Below are 16,196 nucleotides of genomic sequence, written 5' to 3' on the forward strand. Positions count from 1 at the left end.
ATTTAAACCTATTAAGTGACACTTATAGCGAATGGATTTTAGATTCTTTTTATAAAGACCTTTGGTATTTTCGAGAATTTCAAGAAATTTGAACTTTTTCTAAAGGGGTTTCGACTCTAAGAGAAGAAGGTGTGGTTACTTGTGGTTAGTCTTCAAATCTTTTGATAGCAATACTTAGGGATAATTGCGAGGTAATAAATAATAAATACAAAGGATGAAATAAATGTTATATGAAAATAATATAAATATTTCTCTCGTTATGAAAACTAACTAAATTATGAGTTACCATATAATTATTTGAATAAGGCCTTTATTTTGTAGTTTTGCATTTTTGCACCATATTATAACATTCCATGGTTACAGCTTCTAGTATAATGCTCCTACTCCCAGGGTGATTCCAGGGTGGAATTCTATGTTTTGAAGAAGGACTCGTCTGTAGGAAATTCCATACCAAAGGTTGTTTGAGATTTCGAGACACATGAACCTAGAAAAGATTAAACAAATATTTGAATTTTAAATTCAGTCGATACAGTAAATTTGAATATTTACAAAGTTGGCTACCATTGTTCCAAAGGATTTATACTGGTAACTACTATAGGCGCAGTAGTGTAGTGGTTATCAATTTTGACTTCCGTGCAGGAGGTCGGGATTCGATTCCCACTAGCTGCTGTGATTCACTTGGCAAGTGAATGTACCTTCGCCCGGGCCAACCCACGCTATATCAGACAGAAACTTAAAAAGCCTGTCGGTGATTGTGTAAGATGAGAGTGCGCTGGCCTTGCTCCCTAGTGGTTCACGCTGGATTAACGCACTTGATTCAAGAAATGTGTGTCAGTGTCTCGCAAATTGGCAGGCAGTATAAACAACAGCTTAAGGCGGTCTTAGTTGATTACTGTCATAAATGTTAATTTTGAAGAAGATATACAATCAGTGAAAAAATATGTGGCAATTTTTTGGCAAAAAAATATGTGGCAAAAAAATATGTGGCAAAATCCCTTCCCCTTAATATCAGTGTTGATGTGAGCTTTCTCTGAGCATGGTTGCAGTCTTTCCAACCATCAGCATTGATACTAGGGGGGGGGAGGGAATTCTTGCCATAATATTTAGTCACAGATTGTAGTTCTAATCTAGAGAAATAATGCGAAGTACCTCCAAATAAGCGTAGAAAAACTCACCTGCGCAATTCTGGAAAACATTAGGTGCATATTTTAGAATGTCAACATGTACAAAAATGATATAGACAGGAATACCAAGCAATATAACTCCCAACGCGATGGTGCAGCCGATCCATTCACCGAGAAAAGGAAAGACGATCAAGAAGACGGATACTGCAACCATAATCACTGGAATCGGTAGAAAGACCTGAAAATGAGAAAAAGAATACATTGACAAACATTTAGATTCTGAGATTTATTTTAGATACCTAGTTTAATTTATTTTACTAGAGTGATACCATAATATGGTAGCACAGTAATCTGTCAATCCAGAAAAATCTGATTAACCGAGAAGCAAACCATTTGTCAGGTGAGCTTGAAGAGATGAGAGATATTAAACTTTTAAAGTAAGTTTAAATCTGAGTGTGTAACTACTATACAATAGATAACCCAGAATCGTGAAAGATAAGAGCAATTTCTTTACGTCCTTCCTAAAACATGGTGGTCATAAGAATTGTTACAATACTCGAATGTTTGGATATTTCAATGCCGCGAGAATCGTTTGTTATTTGATTTAGCTGAAGCTGATGGATTCACTCTTTGAAACTGTAAGAAAGCTACCCGAGCACATGTTTCATTGTCTCTTTTCCTTATTTCTTTCAACGTTTGAAAATTCAACTTACCTTATACGGTCGGATCATTGTTTTCCTTGAGAAACGTAAATACAGAAGAACGACAAAACAAGCTCCATAGAAAAGCCATGATGCAAAACTGAACAAGCCAACCAACGTTTCGAATTGACTGGTGTTTGGAATCAACATAATGATTGAAATAACAGCCTGAAAGAAAATAAAGAAGATTGAAATTCATTTATTGTACAGCCCAAGTGGTAATTTTTTCCACAGTTGGGAATCAAAGTCAATTTTTCCAATGAGGCTGAAATTGTAGGATATCTTTCCCACAAGGGACGAGATTTTAGCCAAACTTTCCAGTGAGATGAGGTCCCATTGGGTCTGTGACTCAGGGGTTTCAATAGGGATGGCAGGCTTTACATATGGTGTGCAAAAGTTCATATGATGGGATCAGAGCTTCCATCAGCAATTATACAAAACAATTAAGACTTACGGTGAAAATAAGAGATGGTATCGGTGTTCTTCTTTTCATCTGCACCATTGATAAAACTTTTGGTAAATGACCTTCCCTCGCTGCTGCATACACCAGTCTAAAAAAAAAGAAATAAGTAAACAGGTTGTAAAGGTGTTTTTGAACAGTTTTGAGTGTCTGTGTCCAACAAATGCAACGCAAGTTTATGGTTTATATAGCTTTTTCTCGATACGCCAAAGGAGGTAGTTTTCAGTAAACAAGGAGAATCAATTTTTAGAATATATGTTTAGAATTTTAGCCATAGGTTCATTCACTCGATGTTGTAATGTACATGTATCACAACGGAGACATAAATAACCGTACCTTCCGCTACTAAACGCGAGACCATTAACAGCTCCAAAACATGACAAACCAACTAAAATGGGTATAATGACACTGGCTTTACCAAGATACGCGTTTGCTACATCCTGAAACCGCAAGGAATATATATTCATCTCCACACAACGAAAGTCGTTTCAAGTTAGGGACCTGCGAATGACCTGCAGCAATATTATTGATTTAATACTGAAGTCAATCTGGCCTACCCCGTCCATATTGGACATGTTTGAAATTGAGGTAGGGGGTAAAGTACGATTAACATTAAGGTATGGTAGTGATATTAACATTGATAAAGCGGTGAAAAAACATTGAAAAAGGGGTGAAAAAACATTGAAAAAGGGGTGAAAAAACATTGAAAAAGGGGTGAAAAAACATTGAAAAAGGGGTGAAAAAACATTGAAAAAGGGATGAAAAACATTGAAAAAGGGGTGTAACAATCCATTGAGACAGTGGTATGACAAGACAATGTATGTTGAGACAGGGGAGTGACAATAATATTGAAACAGGGGTATGGCAATATATTTAGACAGAGGTGTAATAATACATTGAGACAGGGGTGTGATGATACATTGAGACAGTGGTATGACAATGTATGTTGAGACAGGACTGTGATAAGGTATTGAGAAAGAAATACATTAAGACAAGGATGTGACAATACAATTGAGATAGAGCTGTAATAATATATTGAGACAGGGATGTAATAATACATTGAGGTGTGGCATACTTACCAAAGCTACAGTGGAGGATTTGGCAATTTGATCACCACCAAGCACCAAAATATAAGAAACATTACACAGAAGATAACAGATGATCACTATGGACATCGAAATGATCAACGTTCTTGGCATGTCTCTAAAATGTGAAAAGCAAGGTCCATTTGGCAAATAAATCGGATATATTGAGCCAATGTCAATATTCTAAGCATCAGCAGTTTTTTCGATTCTTCGATAGTATCTAAAGTATCATCAGACTAGTGAGTAAATACTGACTATTTTTTAACTGGTTAGGTACTCTCCAGTCTTTCCTAAATATCTAAACCAAAATTTAAAGTTACAAGTAAGATCTTCACCTGGAAGGGTTGTGCATTTCTTCAGTTACGAAATTTAACGTATTCCTAGAATAATGATAAAACAATTACTAGTTAACAAGGTGCTTATCGACCGCCCTGAAGGCGGTCCCACCAATTTTGTATACGGTGAAAAGTCTCATTTTCTCGAAATCAGAAAAATTGCCAATTGTCGCATATGAGTGCAATACTGAGGAGATATTAACAATTTCGATTACCTCCGTAATATATTAACCGCGTGACCAAATTTAATAAAACGCGGGAAAGAACTTTTGCAAGTCACTCAATAGTTTTAAACGTGTAATACTCTCGGGTATCTAATTACTTTTGATTGAAAACAATTTACCTTTCGGTAATTAGTTATTATAAAGTAAACAAAGGATGGCGAAAAATATGAGCATATTATATTTTCTTATAAGCATCTAATTTATAAGAATAAAATCAAAAACTCTTGATTAAAGGCAATTTACCTTTCGGTAATTAGTTCTTACAATGTAAACAAAGGATGGCGAAAAATATGAGCATATTTATTTTTCTTATAAGCATCTAATTTATAGGAATCAAATCAATAACTCTTGATTGAAACAGATTACCTTTCGGTATTTAGTTCTTACAAAGTAAACAAAGGATGGCAAAAAATATGAGCATATTTATTTTTCTTATAAGCATCTAATTTATAAGAATCAAATCAAAAACTCTTGATTAAAGGCAATTTACCTTTCGGTAATTAGTTCTTTCAAAGTAAACAAAGGATGGTGAAAAATATGAGCATATTTATTTTTCTTATAAGCATCTACTTTATAAGAATCAAATCAAAAACTCTTGATTGAAGTCGGATTACCTTTCGGTAATTAGTTCTTACAAAGTAAACAAAGAATGGCGAAAAATATGACCATATTTATTTTTCTTATAAGCATCTACTTTATAAGAATCAAATCAATAACTCTTGATTGAAGGCAATTTGCCTTTCGGTAATTAGTTCTTACAAAGTAAACAAAGGATGGCGAAAAATATGAGCATATTTATTTTTTTTATAAGCATCTAATCTATAGGAATCAAATTAATAACTCTTGATTGAAGGCAGATTACCTTTCGGTATTTAATTCTTACAAAGTAAACAAAGGATGGCAAAAAAGATTAGCATATTTATTTTTCTCATAAGCAATTAATTTATAAGAACCTAATCTATACTCTTGATTGAGGCAATTCCTTTTGGTAATTAGTTCTTACAAGGTAAACAAAGGATGGCGAAAAAGATGAGCATATTTATTTTTCTTATAAGCATCTACTTTATAAGAATCAAATCAATAACTCTTGATTGAAGTCAGATTACCTTTCGGTAATTAGTTCTTACAAGGGGTTTTAAAATTAGGCGATGGCAGTTAGTGTACTATTCAATATTAGCAAATAAAACATATTACATTGGGCTTATTTTTATTAAAATCTCGCCAACTCGCCTTTCTAATAATCTGGAGGAAGCTATTCTAATAAAAAAGTGTTGCCGAACTATTGAGTAATTAATTGACTTCTTAAGTTAACAAAATGTGAGATTCTTCCGGTTTGATCAATTGGTATTTTAAGCAACTTTACTTAGTTTGCAAATTTTTAATCTCAAAAATCAAAAAGACAGGTGGAAAGATAATTATAAAAATCAAAATGAGTTTAATCAAATTTTCAGGGCGGTCGCACCAGTGGGTGAAATGACTTTTCACCCACTGTACTAGTCATAATGAGATTCTGTATCGAATAAAAAGAAAGGTCTTTTATAAAGGAACTGGATTAAGAGCAGGAAAACTAACTAGCATCATCATTAGAATTGAAAACGTCCCCAGAATTATCGAAATCAATTTTTGAACAAGATAAAAAAAGATAAAGTGGGCGGAATATGACCCACGCTTAAAATTCTTGAACTATGTAAAGCAACAGAAAAGCATAAGAAAGAACTAGGACTGTAGGAGGAGTAGAAATTCGACGTACCACCCATCGTACGCCCACAATCCTGAATAAAATCCTTTACTGATGGTGAAAACATTCTTTTCCGATCCTTCGAATGGTTTTTCGAAATTCTTGAAATTCCCTTTCCCGATCTCGATGAAGCCGATAACTATGATGATTGCGACACCAACAAGTTTGGCAGCTGTGAAGACATTCTGCATGATGACGGCCCATCGCACACTGATGCAATTCACCACTGTTATGATCACTGTAAAAGAAATTGAAAAGGATTTAAATTTGTCGTCCAGACCCACGAAGGGTGACCGGACGTTTCCCCAACGGACTTTTCCCCGACGGACGACCCATGAAGTCGTTTTTTACGTTAAAAACTATTATGAATATCCCTAGCTAATCTACTGGTGAGATGTTTTTCTCTAGTCAGTGGCGTATGTTTAGTGGCGTATGGTTAGGGCATTTTTCTGGTGGGTATCCACAGTGTAGTCTTCAAAATTATTATTTGTATGTTAGAATTTTGATACACAATCTCAAATAGCATTGAGTTTCAGAGGAATAGAGACTTTCAGACCCATTCATAACTCTATTTATAGACATAATTGGATAAAAAAAATTAGTATTTCAAAGTTCCCCCTAGATTGACCTTATTAAAACAAGGAAAAGTCTTAATTAAGACATTCAAATTATTTCAATCCGATTCTCAACAAGAAGAAGATTGTGCTTTCTCAATGTTTCATAAAACTTCAACAAACATCTATTCTTCTAGAACAGTGGGATTGGGATTCTCAAGATAAGGAAAGGCAACCCCCTGCTATTCTTTTTTTTGAATAAGACTCTTTCCTCTGCTGAGAAGAAAAAATTTTTCTATTAAGGAAATGAAATCTGTTTTTCACTTTAAAGTCCATGCTGTAGATTCCTCCCTGACTCCTTATATGCTTCTCGGGCCCTAAGATTTTGCTTTGCTCGCTCCTGTATCATTGTTCATCGTTCTGTATTAGTGAAATGATTCAAAAGTTATTTGACTTACACTCAAAATGTTTTTATCGACACTTTTAGCCTCTAAATCCGGCACTGCTTGGAAGAGACTCAACTCTTGTTACACCTTTTTTTAAACTCAACCACATCTCATGAAATGATATTTTTGTTTTAAAGACTTCCTTACCGCATTGTGGTGGCCAAGTTTTTCTTTCAAAATGTTATAACAAGATTTGAATGTTTGATACCTTTTAACGTTTAGTTCAAACGCCACGCCTCCCTTTTTAGAGAATCTCTATGTTAAAGATGGCCAGATAACATTCTGATGACGTGATCAGAATACTGGTAAATCCAAAATTTTATGTGTGTCCCACATAAACTATCAGATATCAAGCGATCCTTTGCCTCCGTTCCTCAGTTTATTTTCTTTAAATCAAAAAAAATTATGTGTGATCCAAACTTTCAAATAATGCTAAAGATCAAGTTTGAGCCTTTTTCTCGTTACTTAATTTGTTTTCTTTGAAAGGTCAACAGTCTATTCTTGCAATCTCTACTTCGAATTTCACTTCGAATTCCTCTGATTCTAATTTTCTATCAAACTCGAACCCAGCCCTTTAGTTCACTTCTTTCATTATTCTGATAGCGCCAACGATAATATCACATCCATCAGAAAAATTTTAAAGACGTTCAAGTCAACCTCGTACCCCAGAAACACTTGCACTACTTTTTTATTTTACTGTCAGACCTGAGCCATGCCAGAGTCATAAAAGATCAAACAAAAGGGAATGGGTTCGAGTTTGGGTGAAAGTAGCGTTGGGTACGAAATTGATTTTCTATTACCAGTAAAAGACCATTGAACCAAAGGATTTTCAATACTCACCAATACAGATGAAAGCGGTTGTCTTGATGACCCAAATGGGTACCACTCCATCGTCATAGAAAGGCTTTGAAACATACTCAGCAAAAATTGTCGCAATAATTGCCACCGCAGACGGTCGAATAATCAAGGTAGCAGTCCAAGAATATAAGAAAGCTAAAATTCGTCCCAAAATGCTCTGTTTGAAAGCATCATATAGGTACGAATATTCAGCACCTGAAAGTGGGATCTCGGTCCCAAGTTCCACGTAACACAAGGCACCAAACAGAGCAATAAGACCACAAAGTAACCAGACACAAAGTGATAATCCAACAGAACCAGTCTCCAAGAGAACATTCTTTGGTGATAAGAAGATACCACTGCCGATGATGGAACCAACAACAAGCCCTATCCCTCCAATCATAGAAACAGTCTTCTCTAATTGTGGTTTAATGACTTTGACTGTTCCATTCTCCATCAGCTCATCATCTAAGTTCACATCTTTAAAATCAACTTCTGAAGTCTTTTTTTCTAACATTTCCATTGAATCAGATACCATTTTGATTCCGAAAATATTCTCAGAGAATGGATCAGCATGGATTTGACAGTTTATTTGTTTGTTAAATCCTCGAATAAGGGAGAATTAGAGTTTCGAGCGAAACAAGATTTATGTCTCTTGTAACAAAATTGATACCCAAAGTCAAAAGATTTCAACTCTATAAATTCAAACTCTTTTGGTAGACAATCAATCAAAACAAACCAACTTAAGAAATCTTTCTCAGTCTCTTGTCCTTGATTGTATTTTATTTTCAGAATACAATTTCCCTCCTCTATATTCCCCCAAAATTTCTTGTTTAATGTAATGTTTATCTTGGTGTAAAATGAAGGTTACTTAGCTCCTACCTTTCTCCCTCAATAGTAAAATAAAATATTTATGAACTTTAAAACAATTACATGTTACTCTACTATAATATCGTTGGGTGAAAATATATTTTCCCTATTCATAACGTAAAATATCTTATCCCACAAAATTTCATTCATTAAAGATGTTTTTTGTTCCCTTTGTTCCCCTTCCCTTTATTATATTTTTGATTTTAATGTTCTTATTCTCACAGACTTATATCAGCTGCTGACTTACTACCTATATTGATCTGATTGGATGATTTGAGCCCTACGTCATTTTCATCTAATTTTTCGAACTACAGAGATTTATCGTGTATTTGATTTCAAACGACAGAAAAGAGGAAAATGCTGATGAAATATTTTCCTCGAGTTACGCACTAAAAAAACTTAAACATGTCTCCGAATGTCTCATAATATAAAACTCGTCTTCTCTCTTTGAGCTTTTTTCGATAGGTTTTATTAAGGTCTACTAAACCGCGGAATTTTCCTGATGTATATGTCTAGTGAAAGAATATATAATCAATCATCCCCTTCCCTGGACTCCTTGTTGCGGGACCCGGTGGGATCTTTTTCCACCGGATTGGGCTATTCCAGAAATAGTCTGTACCCCTTATGTTGAGGAGGTGTGACGTCCAGGGTGGTCTGGAAAGTAAAAAATCCAGGGTGTTCTGGTTTTTTGAATGAAAAAATCCAGGGTGGTCAGCAAAATCGGGTTGAAAATCCAGGGTGGTCCAAAACAATTGGATGAAAAAATCCAAGGGGCTTCTTAAAAATTGGAAGAAAGTCCCGGTCACCTTTTTAAAAAAAGACCTCCTTAATATTGGGGGTATAAATTCTTTCTGGAATAGCCCATTGGTTACTTGGATTCAGGTCCTGAAAGGTTTTGTTTTTAAATAAGAGTGATATTGTTTGCTTACTCATCAATTTTAATTCACAAGCTTTTTCACATTAGATTGACATGGATGTGGAACAAGATTTATCAGAAAGAGGAAAATAAAAATATCTTTTCATACCCTATACCCTATACCCTACAAAATTTATGGATGAGAGCGGTTTTCACGACACTATAATTATTGTCTTTGTTTTATCAAAAGATAATGAATATGTCATAAACGTCTGCGCTCCCTCATAAATTTTGTAGGGTATCTCACTACGACTATGCTTTTTGCTTATATCAGCATAATGTAACAATAGGGAGACACTGTCCCGATATGAAAGATGTGTCTGATATGAAACGGGAAAACTTATGTAAAAATAAAACCTTTAACTAGCTGGACAAATTCTTAAACATGTGTGATGGTGAGCTTTTTATCAGTTTAGAAAACTTGTAAAGAATTCATTCAGCAACACCTCTAACCGGATAGTTGCCAAGCGAAAGAAAGAGAGTGGAACTTTATTTTATTCCAATTGATAAATAATTCCATGACTTAACTTTAAATCTGTAAAGAAACAAAATTCAAAATCCTCAGGCTCAATTTTTACATAATTTGAGCAATTTTCACTGCTTATCTCGCCTAAAATATCTTCGAAAATAGTTTTAACTTGATCTTTGTGTAATATACTCTAGAAAATTACAATTCTGACTTGAAATTATCACATTCAGAGTGAGGGGGATACGACCAGAGTATATTACACAAAGATCAAGTTAAAACTATTTTCGAAGATATTTTAGGCGAGATAAGCAGTCAAAATTGCTCAAATTATGTAAAAATTCAATAAAATGGGCATTTTTACGCCCTGAAGCGTCAAAAATGAAACTAAATACAGTTGACAAGAAATTTTTCTGGTGTATCGCATCAAATTTTATCATAACACAAAGTTTGTGCCTCGTTAAAAGTTGTTTTGGTAGGTCCCAGTCTTATAAAGTGTCAAAATTCAGTGAAAATACCCAAAATTTCCCTATTTTGCCCCAGGTAAACCCCCAAAAATAATTTTTCAGAAAAGTCTTTTGCCAATAATGATCACCATGTATCTCGTTGAAACTTTTGGCAAAGTTTCAAAGCAATTGGTCAATTTATTCATGAGATATAGCAAATTAAATCATACATGGAAGGATATTTTCCTTAGCAAATCCTTACAAAGGGTAAAAAGTACCCCCTAAACTCGGTCCCAATATGAAAAATTGACCAGGAGTTAGCTTTGGGGACCGACCATTCTTAAACTAGGATAGTTGAGGATTCCAAAAATGTGTAGTTTATCCTGTAGAAACTTGGGTTAAGCAAAATGCCATTTTTCAGGTTTGGCTCCCGGACTATTCCTAGATAAGCCAATCTATCCTATCGTTTACACAAGGACTTTAAAAGGACATAGTTTAGAAGGTGGGATAAATTTGAGAGAAAAGGTTAGCCCGGGACGGGGTGTTTACATTTTGTTCCAAACTCTACCACCGCTATTTTTTCGTTAAGCCACGTTAAGCCACGCAAATATATTTTCCCGCAAGCATGGTTGAAATATAATGAGAATTTTGGTTATTTCAACGTTTTTCAAGATTTAAAGTTCCGGCGAGAAAGTCGATTTTGGGCTGTCTCTTTAATTTAATCGAATATTTCAATTTGGCAAACTTCCAGGCTATAGCCTGAGCCTTATTGGACTATTTTTGAACTTTTGGATCCTCAGATCCTAAGGTCGTAAGTATTAAGTCTAATGTTAAAACCCAGGGTTAAAACTCTACCCTTCCAACCTACTTTATAGCATTTACAAATCGATAGTGGTTTTAAAACTTCCCAGTGGATTTCCATTTTTTTTTCTCAAATATTATGGCCTTGACTGCGCATTTACTACCCCTCTATCTGATAGCACGTGTACTTATTTTCCATCCAAACGTGTGACCTCCTGGGGGGGTACTACCCTTGTCGACCGACAGGGGTGCTCCGCTGAGGTTCGAAAAATGAACCCTACGTGGAACTCTAAATTTGCGAAAAAAGCTACCCTGAATGGGACTGAAATTCCAAAATCTTCTCAAATTTTCTACTTTTTTCCCAAATTTTCCAAAAATGGACACCCTACGTGGGACTGATTTTTCTATTTTAGTGTTTTTGCGACCCTACCTGGGACTCGTGGAGGATAAAAAAGGTACCCTAACCAGCGGAGCATCCCTGTAACCCATCTTGCCTTAGACCCCCCCCCCCGGTGTGACCTGCGTGGTTTTCACATAAACGCTGGATTGAAAATAAAATCTATCACCAGGTTTCGAAAAACTTTCCACGTGAAAAAGGTATTCAATAGATCTTAAGGCTTCACTTCTTCTCACTCAAGAAAGTTCGTCTCTAGCCTTCGGTGTCATAGTTCCCATAGGAATCGTTCAAAGCAAGGACAAATCAGATTCATTCAGATGTAAGTACAGGGTGTCCCTAATTAAAGTATCGAGTTTGAACATGCGATTGAGTAGAAAAGTTTGTGTGTGTTATAGCTAAAATATAAGAACGTTCTCCATCGCACAGGCTTATTACAAAAGGTAGTTACAACGTATAAATTAATCGTAATGACAAAGAAAAAAGAGGGAGAGCTTAAAATACAATTTTGTGAACACGCACATAAAACTTTCGACTCAATCGCATGTTCAAACTCGATACTTTAATTAGGGACACCCTGTATAAGTACCATAAGTGCTCTAGAAAAGTTGAGATGCCTTGGAGTTTTTACAAGATACTTCACTAATTGGTCATTTAAAGTGATAGAGATGACGCGTTCTTTAGAAAAAGTTATGAGATTCTTTTATTACACTTTAACGACCAACCAAATCAAATAAGAGCTTGTAAAAACTCCAGCTTGTCCCGAAAAGTTGGGCTCAACTGAGCTCATGTACCAAAATTGCATCAGATTATGAAAGAAAGTGCTAGTTTTAAATATAGATGCAAGTTTGAAAACCTTTCAGTGAAAGATCGAAACGCCTGGAAGGATAAATTGAAGGACTCATTAAGACGTAGGTTAAATATTACAAACTCTTACCTATACATACGAGAGCAATGTATCTTTTCGTCAACTGGTCGTCCTCGTCATGTGAAAATGCTTTACAAAAGTATTCTGCCATGACTAACGAAATGGTAGCTGTTGAAGTAGGTCTAATCACCAACACAGATGTCCACGTGTAAATAAAAGCTGGTAATTTTCCAAACCCATTCAATAGATACGCAAACTCTGATCCAGATCTCTGGATCTCAGTTCCAAGTTCAATATAACATAAAGCACCTAACAATGTGCAAAGTCCACACACAGCCCATACAATAAGGCTTAAGCCGATAGAACCTGAGTCTCTTATTATTGGTGACGGCGAAAGAAATATTCCACTTCCTATTATAGTTCCAACGACTAAATTAATACTACTATATGCTCGTAACGTCCTTTTTAAAAGTGTTCCTCTATTCTTTGGGTTTAAAATGTCTCCGTATATGACAGGTACTGTTTTTCTTCGTTGACGCTCCTCTTCCGGTACCGGTGGCTGTTCTTCCTCCACTATGCTAACAGATGAGTTGTCAATCACTGATTGAGACACTGGGTGCGACTTCCGGCGTCTACTAGACCCGCAATACGGGATTTCCGTTAGTGTATTTTCTTTTTTCCGGTCTATTTTTGTATGGAGTGGAGAATAATCATGGTTGGAAAATCCATCCGTTAAATAACTTGAGCGTTGGCTCAGCTTCTCTTTTAAATGGTTTGCTTTAGTTGTTAAACTGTCGAAAGATAATTTTGGTTTCACAATTGGGTGACGTAATTCTCTCATCTTTGGATTGCTGAAAGTTTTCATTGCTATATTTGGACCAGATTCTCGACGACAGCTCATTTATAAAAATTAAATAACAGGCTTAATCTTTGCTAACATGAAACAACGACACTTTTCTCATGCTTCTGATATCAAAGTTAAGCCATTCCCATTCTTCATATAAGATTTTTTGATCTTCTACTTTTTTTCTTCCCTAAAAATAAATGTATCATCCTTCACGCTTCCCTTATACCTCAAAAGGACGACAAAAATCTGCCGAGAAACCTGAATAATAAAATATTAAAGAGACGGGAGACATAAGTGGCAGGTGAAATTTTTCCTACGAGTGCTACTTCTTTTTAGTATTTTTAACCCTTATTTTAAAACGCTTCTGTTATTTTATTTAATTAGTGCCGCTAATAAAATATAGCACTCCCTTATTGTTTTGTACGGAAGAAACAAAGGAAGAAAAATGCCGAAAAAAAAATCATCATTTGAAGGGGACATATCAACATATATCTTACCATTTGCTTATACAGCATTTCAAGAAAAAACAATTTTTTCCCCTTTCGGCGTTACCTGTACAAAAACCCAGTATCTACGGCTTATTTCAAAATTCATTGCCGTAGTGCCGTTGCGTAGAGAGTCTGGGTTGTCATTGTCTTTTCTCGTTTGATATTTTTCAAACCGACCATCGATGGAGTGCTGGTGAGGGAGCGGAGACGACAAAAGAAGTATTGCTATTTATAAATCATACTTCATCGCAGATGTCTCCGTACTGGTATTTTTATTGTTAATTTACAAAATATTGTAAAGCCAAAGCATGAACTTCTAACTTCTTCGTTAGAAGTTCATGGCCAAAGCTTACAAAGCCTCCTTTTTTATCATGAAAAATAATATCATTTAACATAATCCTACTATTAGCATACCGTATTGCTTCGAAAAAACGCCCCAATTCTTTTAAACGCCCCCTCAAATAACCGCCCCTCTGAAAATCTAAATGAATTTAATAAACGCCCGGTGCGTTTACTCAAAGTAATAGTAAAGCATATCAAAAGCTCATATGCGTATTGGAATCAAATAAAACCTCTCGTTAACTTTAATCTCATGAGTTTCACTTTGGTAGCGTTGGTTTAACAGTGTCAATTCTTGATGATATGCGTAAGTCAAGATGACGTCATTTTTATCAACGAAAGCACTCGAAAACAGCCGGATTTTGACCTCCATATTTCTATTTTTAGTAACAGAGAGGGGTCAAATCCCGGATTTTTTCGGGTGTTTCCGTTAGAAAAATGACTTACGCATATCAAGAATCTTTCTAAACATTAAGCCGTTAAAGTAGGTAATACAAGCAAGGTTATGCATATATGTTTATAATTTCTAGATAAATGCTTTCTGATAACACCCTATTGTATCGGAGGTGGTATGAGTGGACTCACATAAAAGAGTCTATTAGTGTAAGGAGAGTAGCCTAGAAATCAAAGATAGTTTGATTCAGTCACCAGGATAAATCTAATGGTAAGTTGTGACAGTATTCCAAGGCAAACTTAAAATCCGTAAACATAAAATATCTTTAAAGCGCCGAAAACACTATGTTATCATAAGCTGTGTGTCCTAGCCTTGTGAATACGGACTTAGTTAACTAGGCTATAAGGAGAGCTAGGTATTTTAGTAAACGATTCCCTTTTAAACAGGCCTACTTCCAAATCAAAATGCTGATATTTAGCACATCACACCCACTGACCTTTATATACCCCGGACAAAGCTTCTCAATCCCAGCCAAGCAAAATCTTTGATCGGAGTTTTTTGAAAATTGGTACCCTAATGTCGGCACTACTCGATAGCGGTGTAAATGCATCGAGAGCGCTAGGTCTACTTTCCCTCAAATTCTTTTGATGATGTAGCGGCGTTAGACGTTAATTTTCGACATTGCAATGGCTTCTCCTTGGGTACCAATTCTAAAAAAACTCCAATCAAAGATGGCAGATATTGCTTGGTCCAGGGTTATATAAAGGTCAGTGATCACACCCCCATTATCACAAAAAGGATTGCTTTATATTGTCACATCCTTGTACGTTTTATTGTTCAGGAAAAGTATGTTGCAGTGTTAGCCCCCACACAAAATCGCTTTAATTAAGTGCTACATTAGTAAAAACCCGTGGGTTACATGGACAAAAAGGGGTACGGAGATGTGCCACTTGTCAGGTTATTTTTTATCACCTCCATGAGTCTCACATAGGGTCACAAAAATATTAAAATAGAAAAACGAGTACTTCATAGGGTACCTTTTGGGGGAATTTGGGAAAAATAGAAAGTGTCTAGAAAATTTTGGAATTACAGTCCCATTTAGGGTCACTTTTTCGCAAATTTTAGCAAAATTTTCACAAAAACAAGTCCTTCATAGGGTCCATTTTTCGCACATCCCCCAGCCCAGAGTGAAATTGCCAGATAGTGCCACTAAAAAAGTTTCTTTATGACAAATGAGCACTTTTTAATAAGAACTTCTCGTATTGTTGTATGATGAATCCCTTGTACTGTTAGCCTGGATATCCAGACTGTAAACTATTTCACAGTCTAGTTTTTTATGTTTTATGTTCTGGTTTACAGCCTGGCCTCCCTAGAACTTTGTATGTTGAGGTAAATTCTGTTTTTTCTAGACTTTTGAGCTTGGGATACCCAGGATTCTCTTAGGCCCTACACCGTAGTTAAAAACTTTTTACTCGATCACAAAGGTTGCAAAAAACTGTAATATTATTACCTAATGGATTTTTCAAGACAGGTAACCAATCAAATCACATTAGAAATAAAAGCTAACTAAAAGTAAAATGGAAAAAGAATAAAAAATCATATCCAGAAAAACACTTCAATTCAACCAGAACCAATATATCTTAGGTCAGACCTAATCTGAAATAGCAACAGAACAAAGCAGTCATTTTTCCAAAATAAAAATGAGAATGAAAATATTTTTTCTTCGAAAGAAGCATCTTGTTCAAAAAGTATAAAACAAATAATACCTCCGCATTTTCAACATACGCTTTTTTTCTCCCCTTGCTTCACTTTCGAAATCAGGAAGCAAATTGTAGGAGATTAAAAACAAAACGACAGCCATAT

The 16,196-nt window shown here is 35.4% G+C and overlaps 1 protein-coding gene across 2 annotated transcripts; it reads right to left on the reverse strand.

The window, feature by feature from the left end:
* Positions 1–131: 131 nt before the first annotated feature.
* On the reverse strand, positions 132–13,324 carry LOC136818805 (b(0,+)-type amino acid transporter 1-like). 2 transcript variants are annotated; one of them, XM_067075042.1, is made up of 9 exons: positions 12,335–13,324; positions 5,680–5,905; positions 3,706–3,750; positions 3,365–3,488; positions 2,622–2,725; positions 2,280–2,376; positions 1,838–1,993; positions 1,176–1,362; positions 132–484 (listed from the first exon to the last, which is right to left on the reverse strand). In XM_067075042.1, exons 1-9 carry the CDS (start codon positions 13,164–13,166, stop codon positions 411–413), a joined length of 1,845 nt encoding a protein of 614 aa, XP_066931143.1. In that variant the 5' UTR covers positions 13,167–13,324; the 3' UTR covers positions 132–410. The 2 variants fall into 2 exon arrangements, with proteins under 2 accessions (XP_066931143.1, XP_066931144.1); XM_067075043.1 differs by lacking the exon at positions 12,335–13,324 and adding an exon at positions 7,508–8,342.
* Between the last annotated feature and the right edge of the window lie 2,872 nt (positions 13,325–16,196).

Source organism: Clytia hemisphaerica, unplaced genomic scaffold (genome assembly GCF_902728285.1).
Source record: "Clytia hemisphaerica strain Z4C2 unplaced genomic scaffold, Clytia hemisphaerica genome assembly, whole genome shotgun sequence".
In the NCBI taxonomy this organism is placed as follows: Eukaryota; Metazoa; Cnidaria; class Hydrozoa; order Leptothecata; family Clytiidae; genus Clytia; species Clytia hemisphaerica.

Bases quoted from the DNA above. Each gene is read 5' to 3' on its own strand.
- LOC136818805 (XM_067075042.1), bottom strand. From the start codon at position 13,166: ATGAGCTGTCGTCGAGAATCTGGTCCAAATATAGCAATGAAAACTTTC. The intron at 3,751-5,679 runs GTACGTCGAATT...TCATTATTCTAG, and splicing joins TTGTGGGCGTACGATGGGTG to GAATACGTTAAATTTCGTAA. The intron at 2,377-2,621 runs GTACGGTTATTT...CTTTTTTTTTAG, and splicing joins CTCGCGTTTAGTAGCGGAAG to ACTGGTGTATGCAGCAGCGA.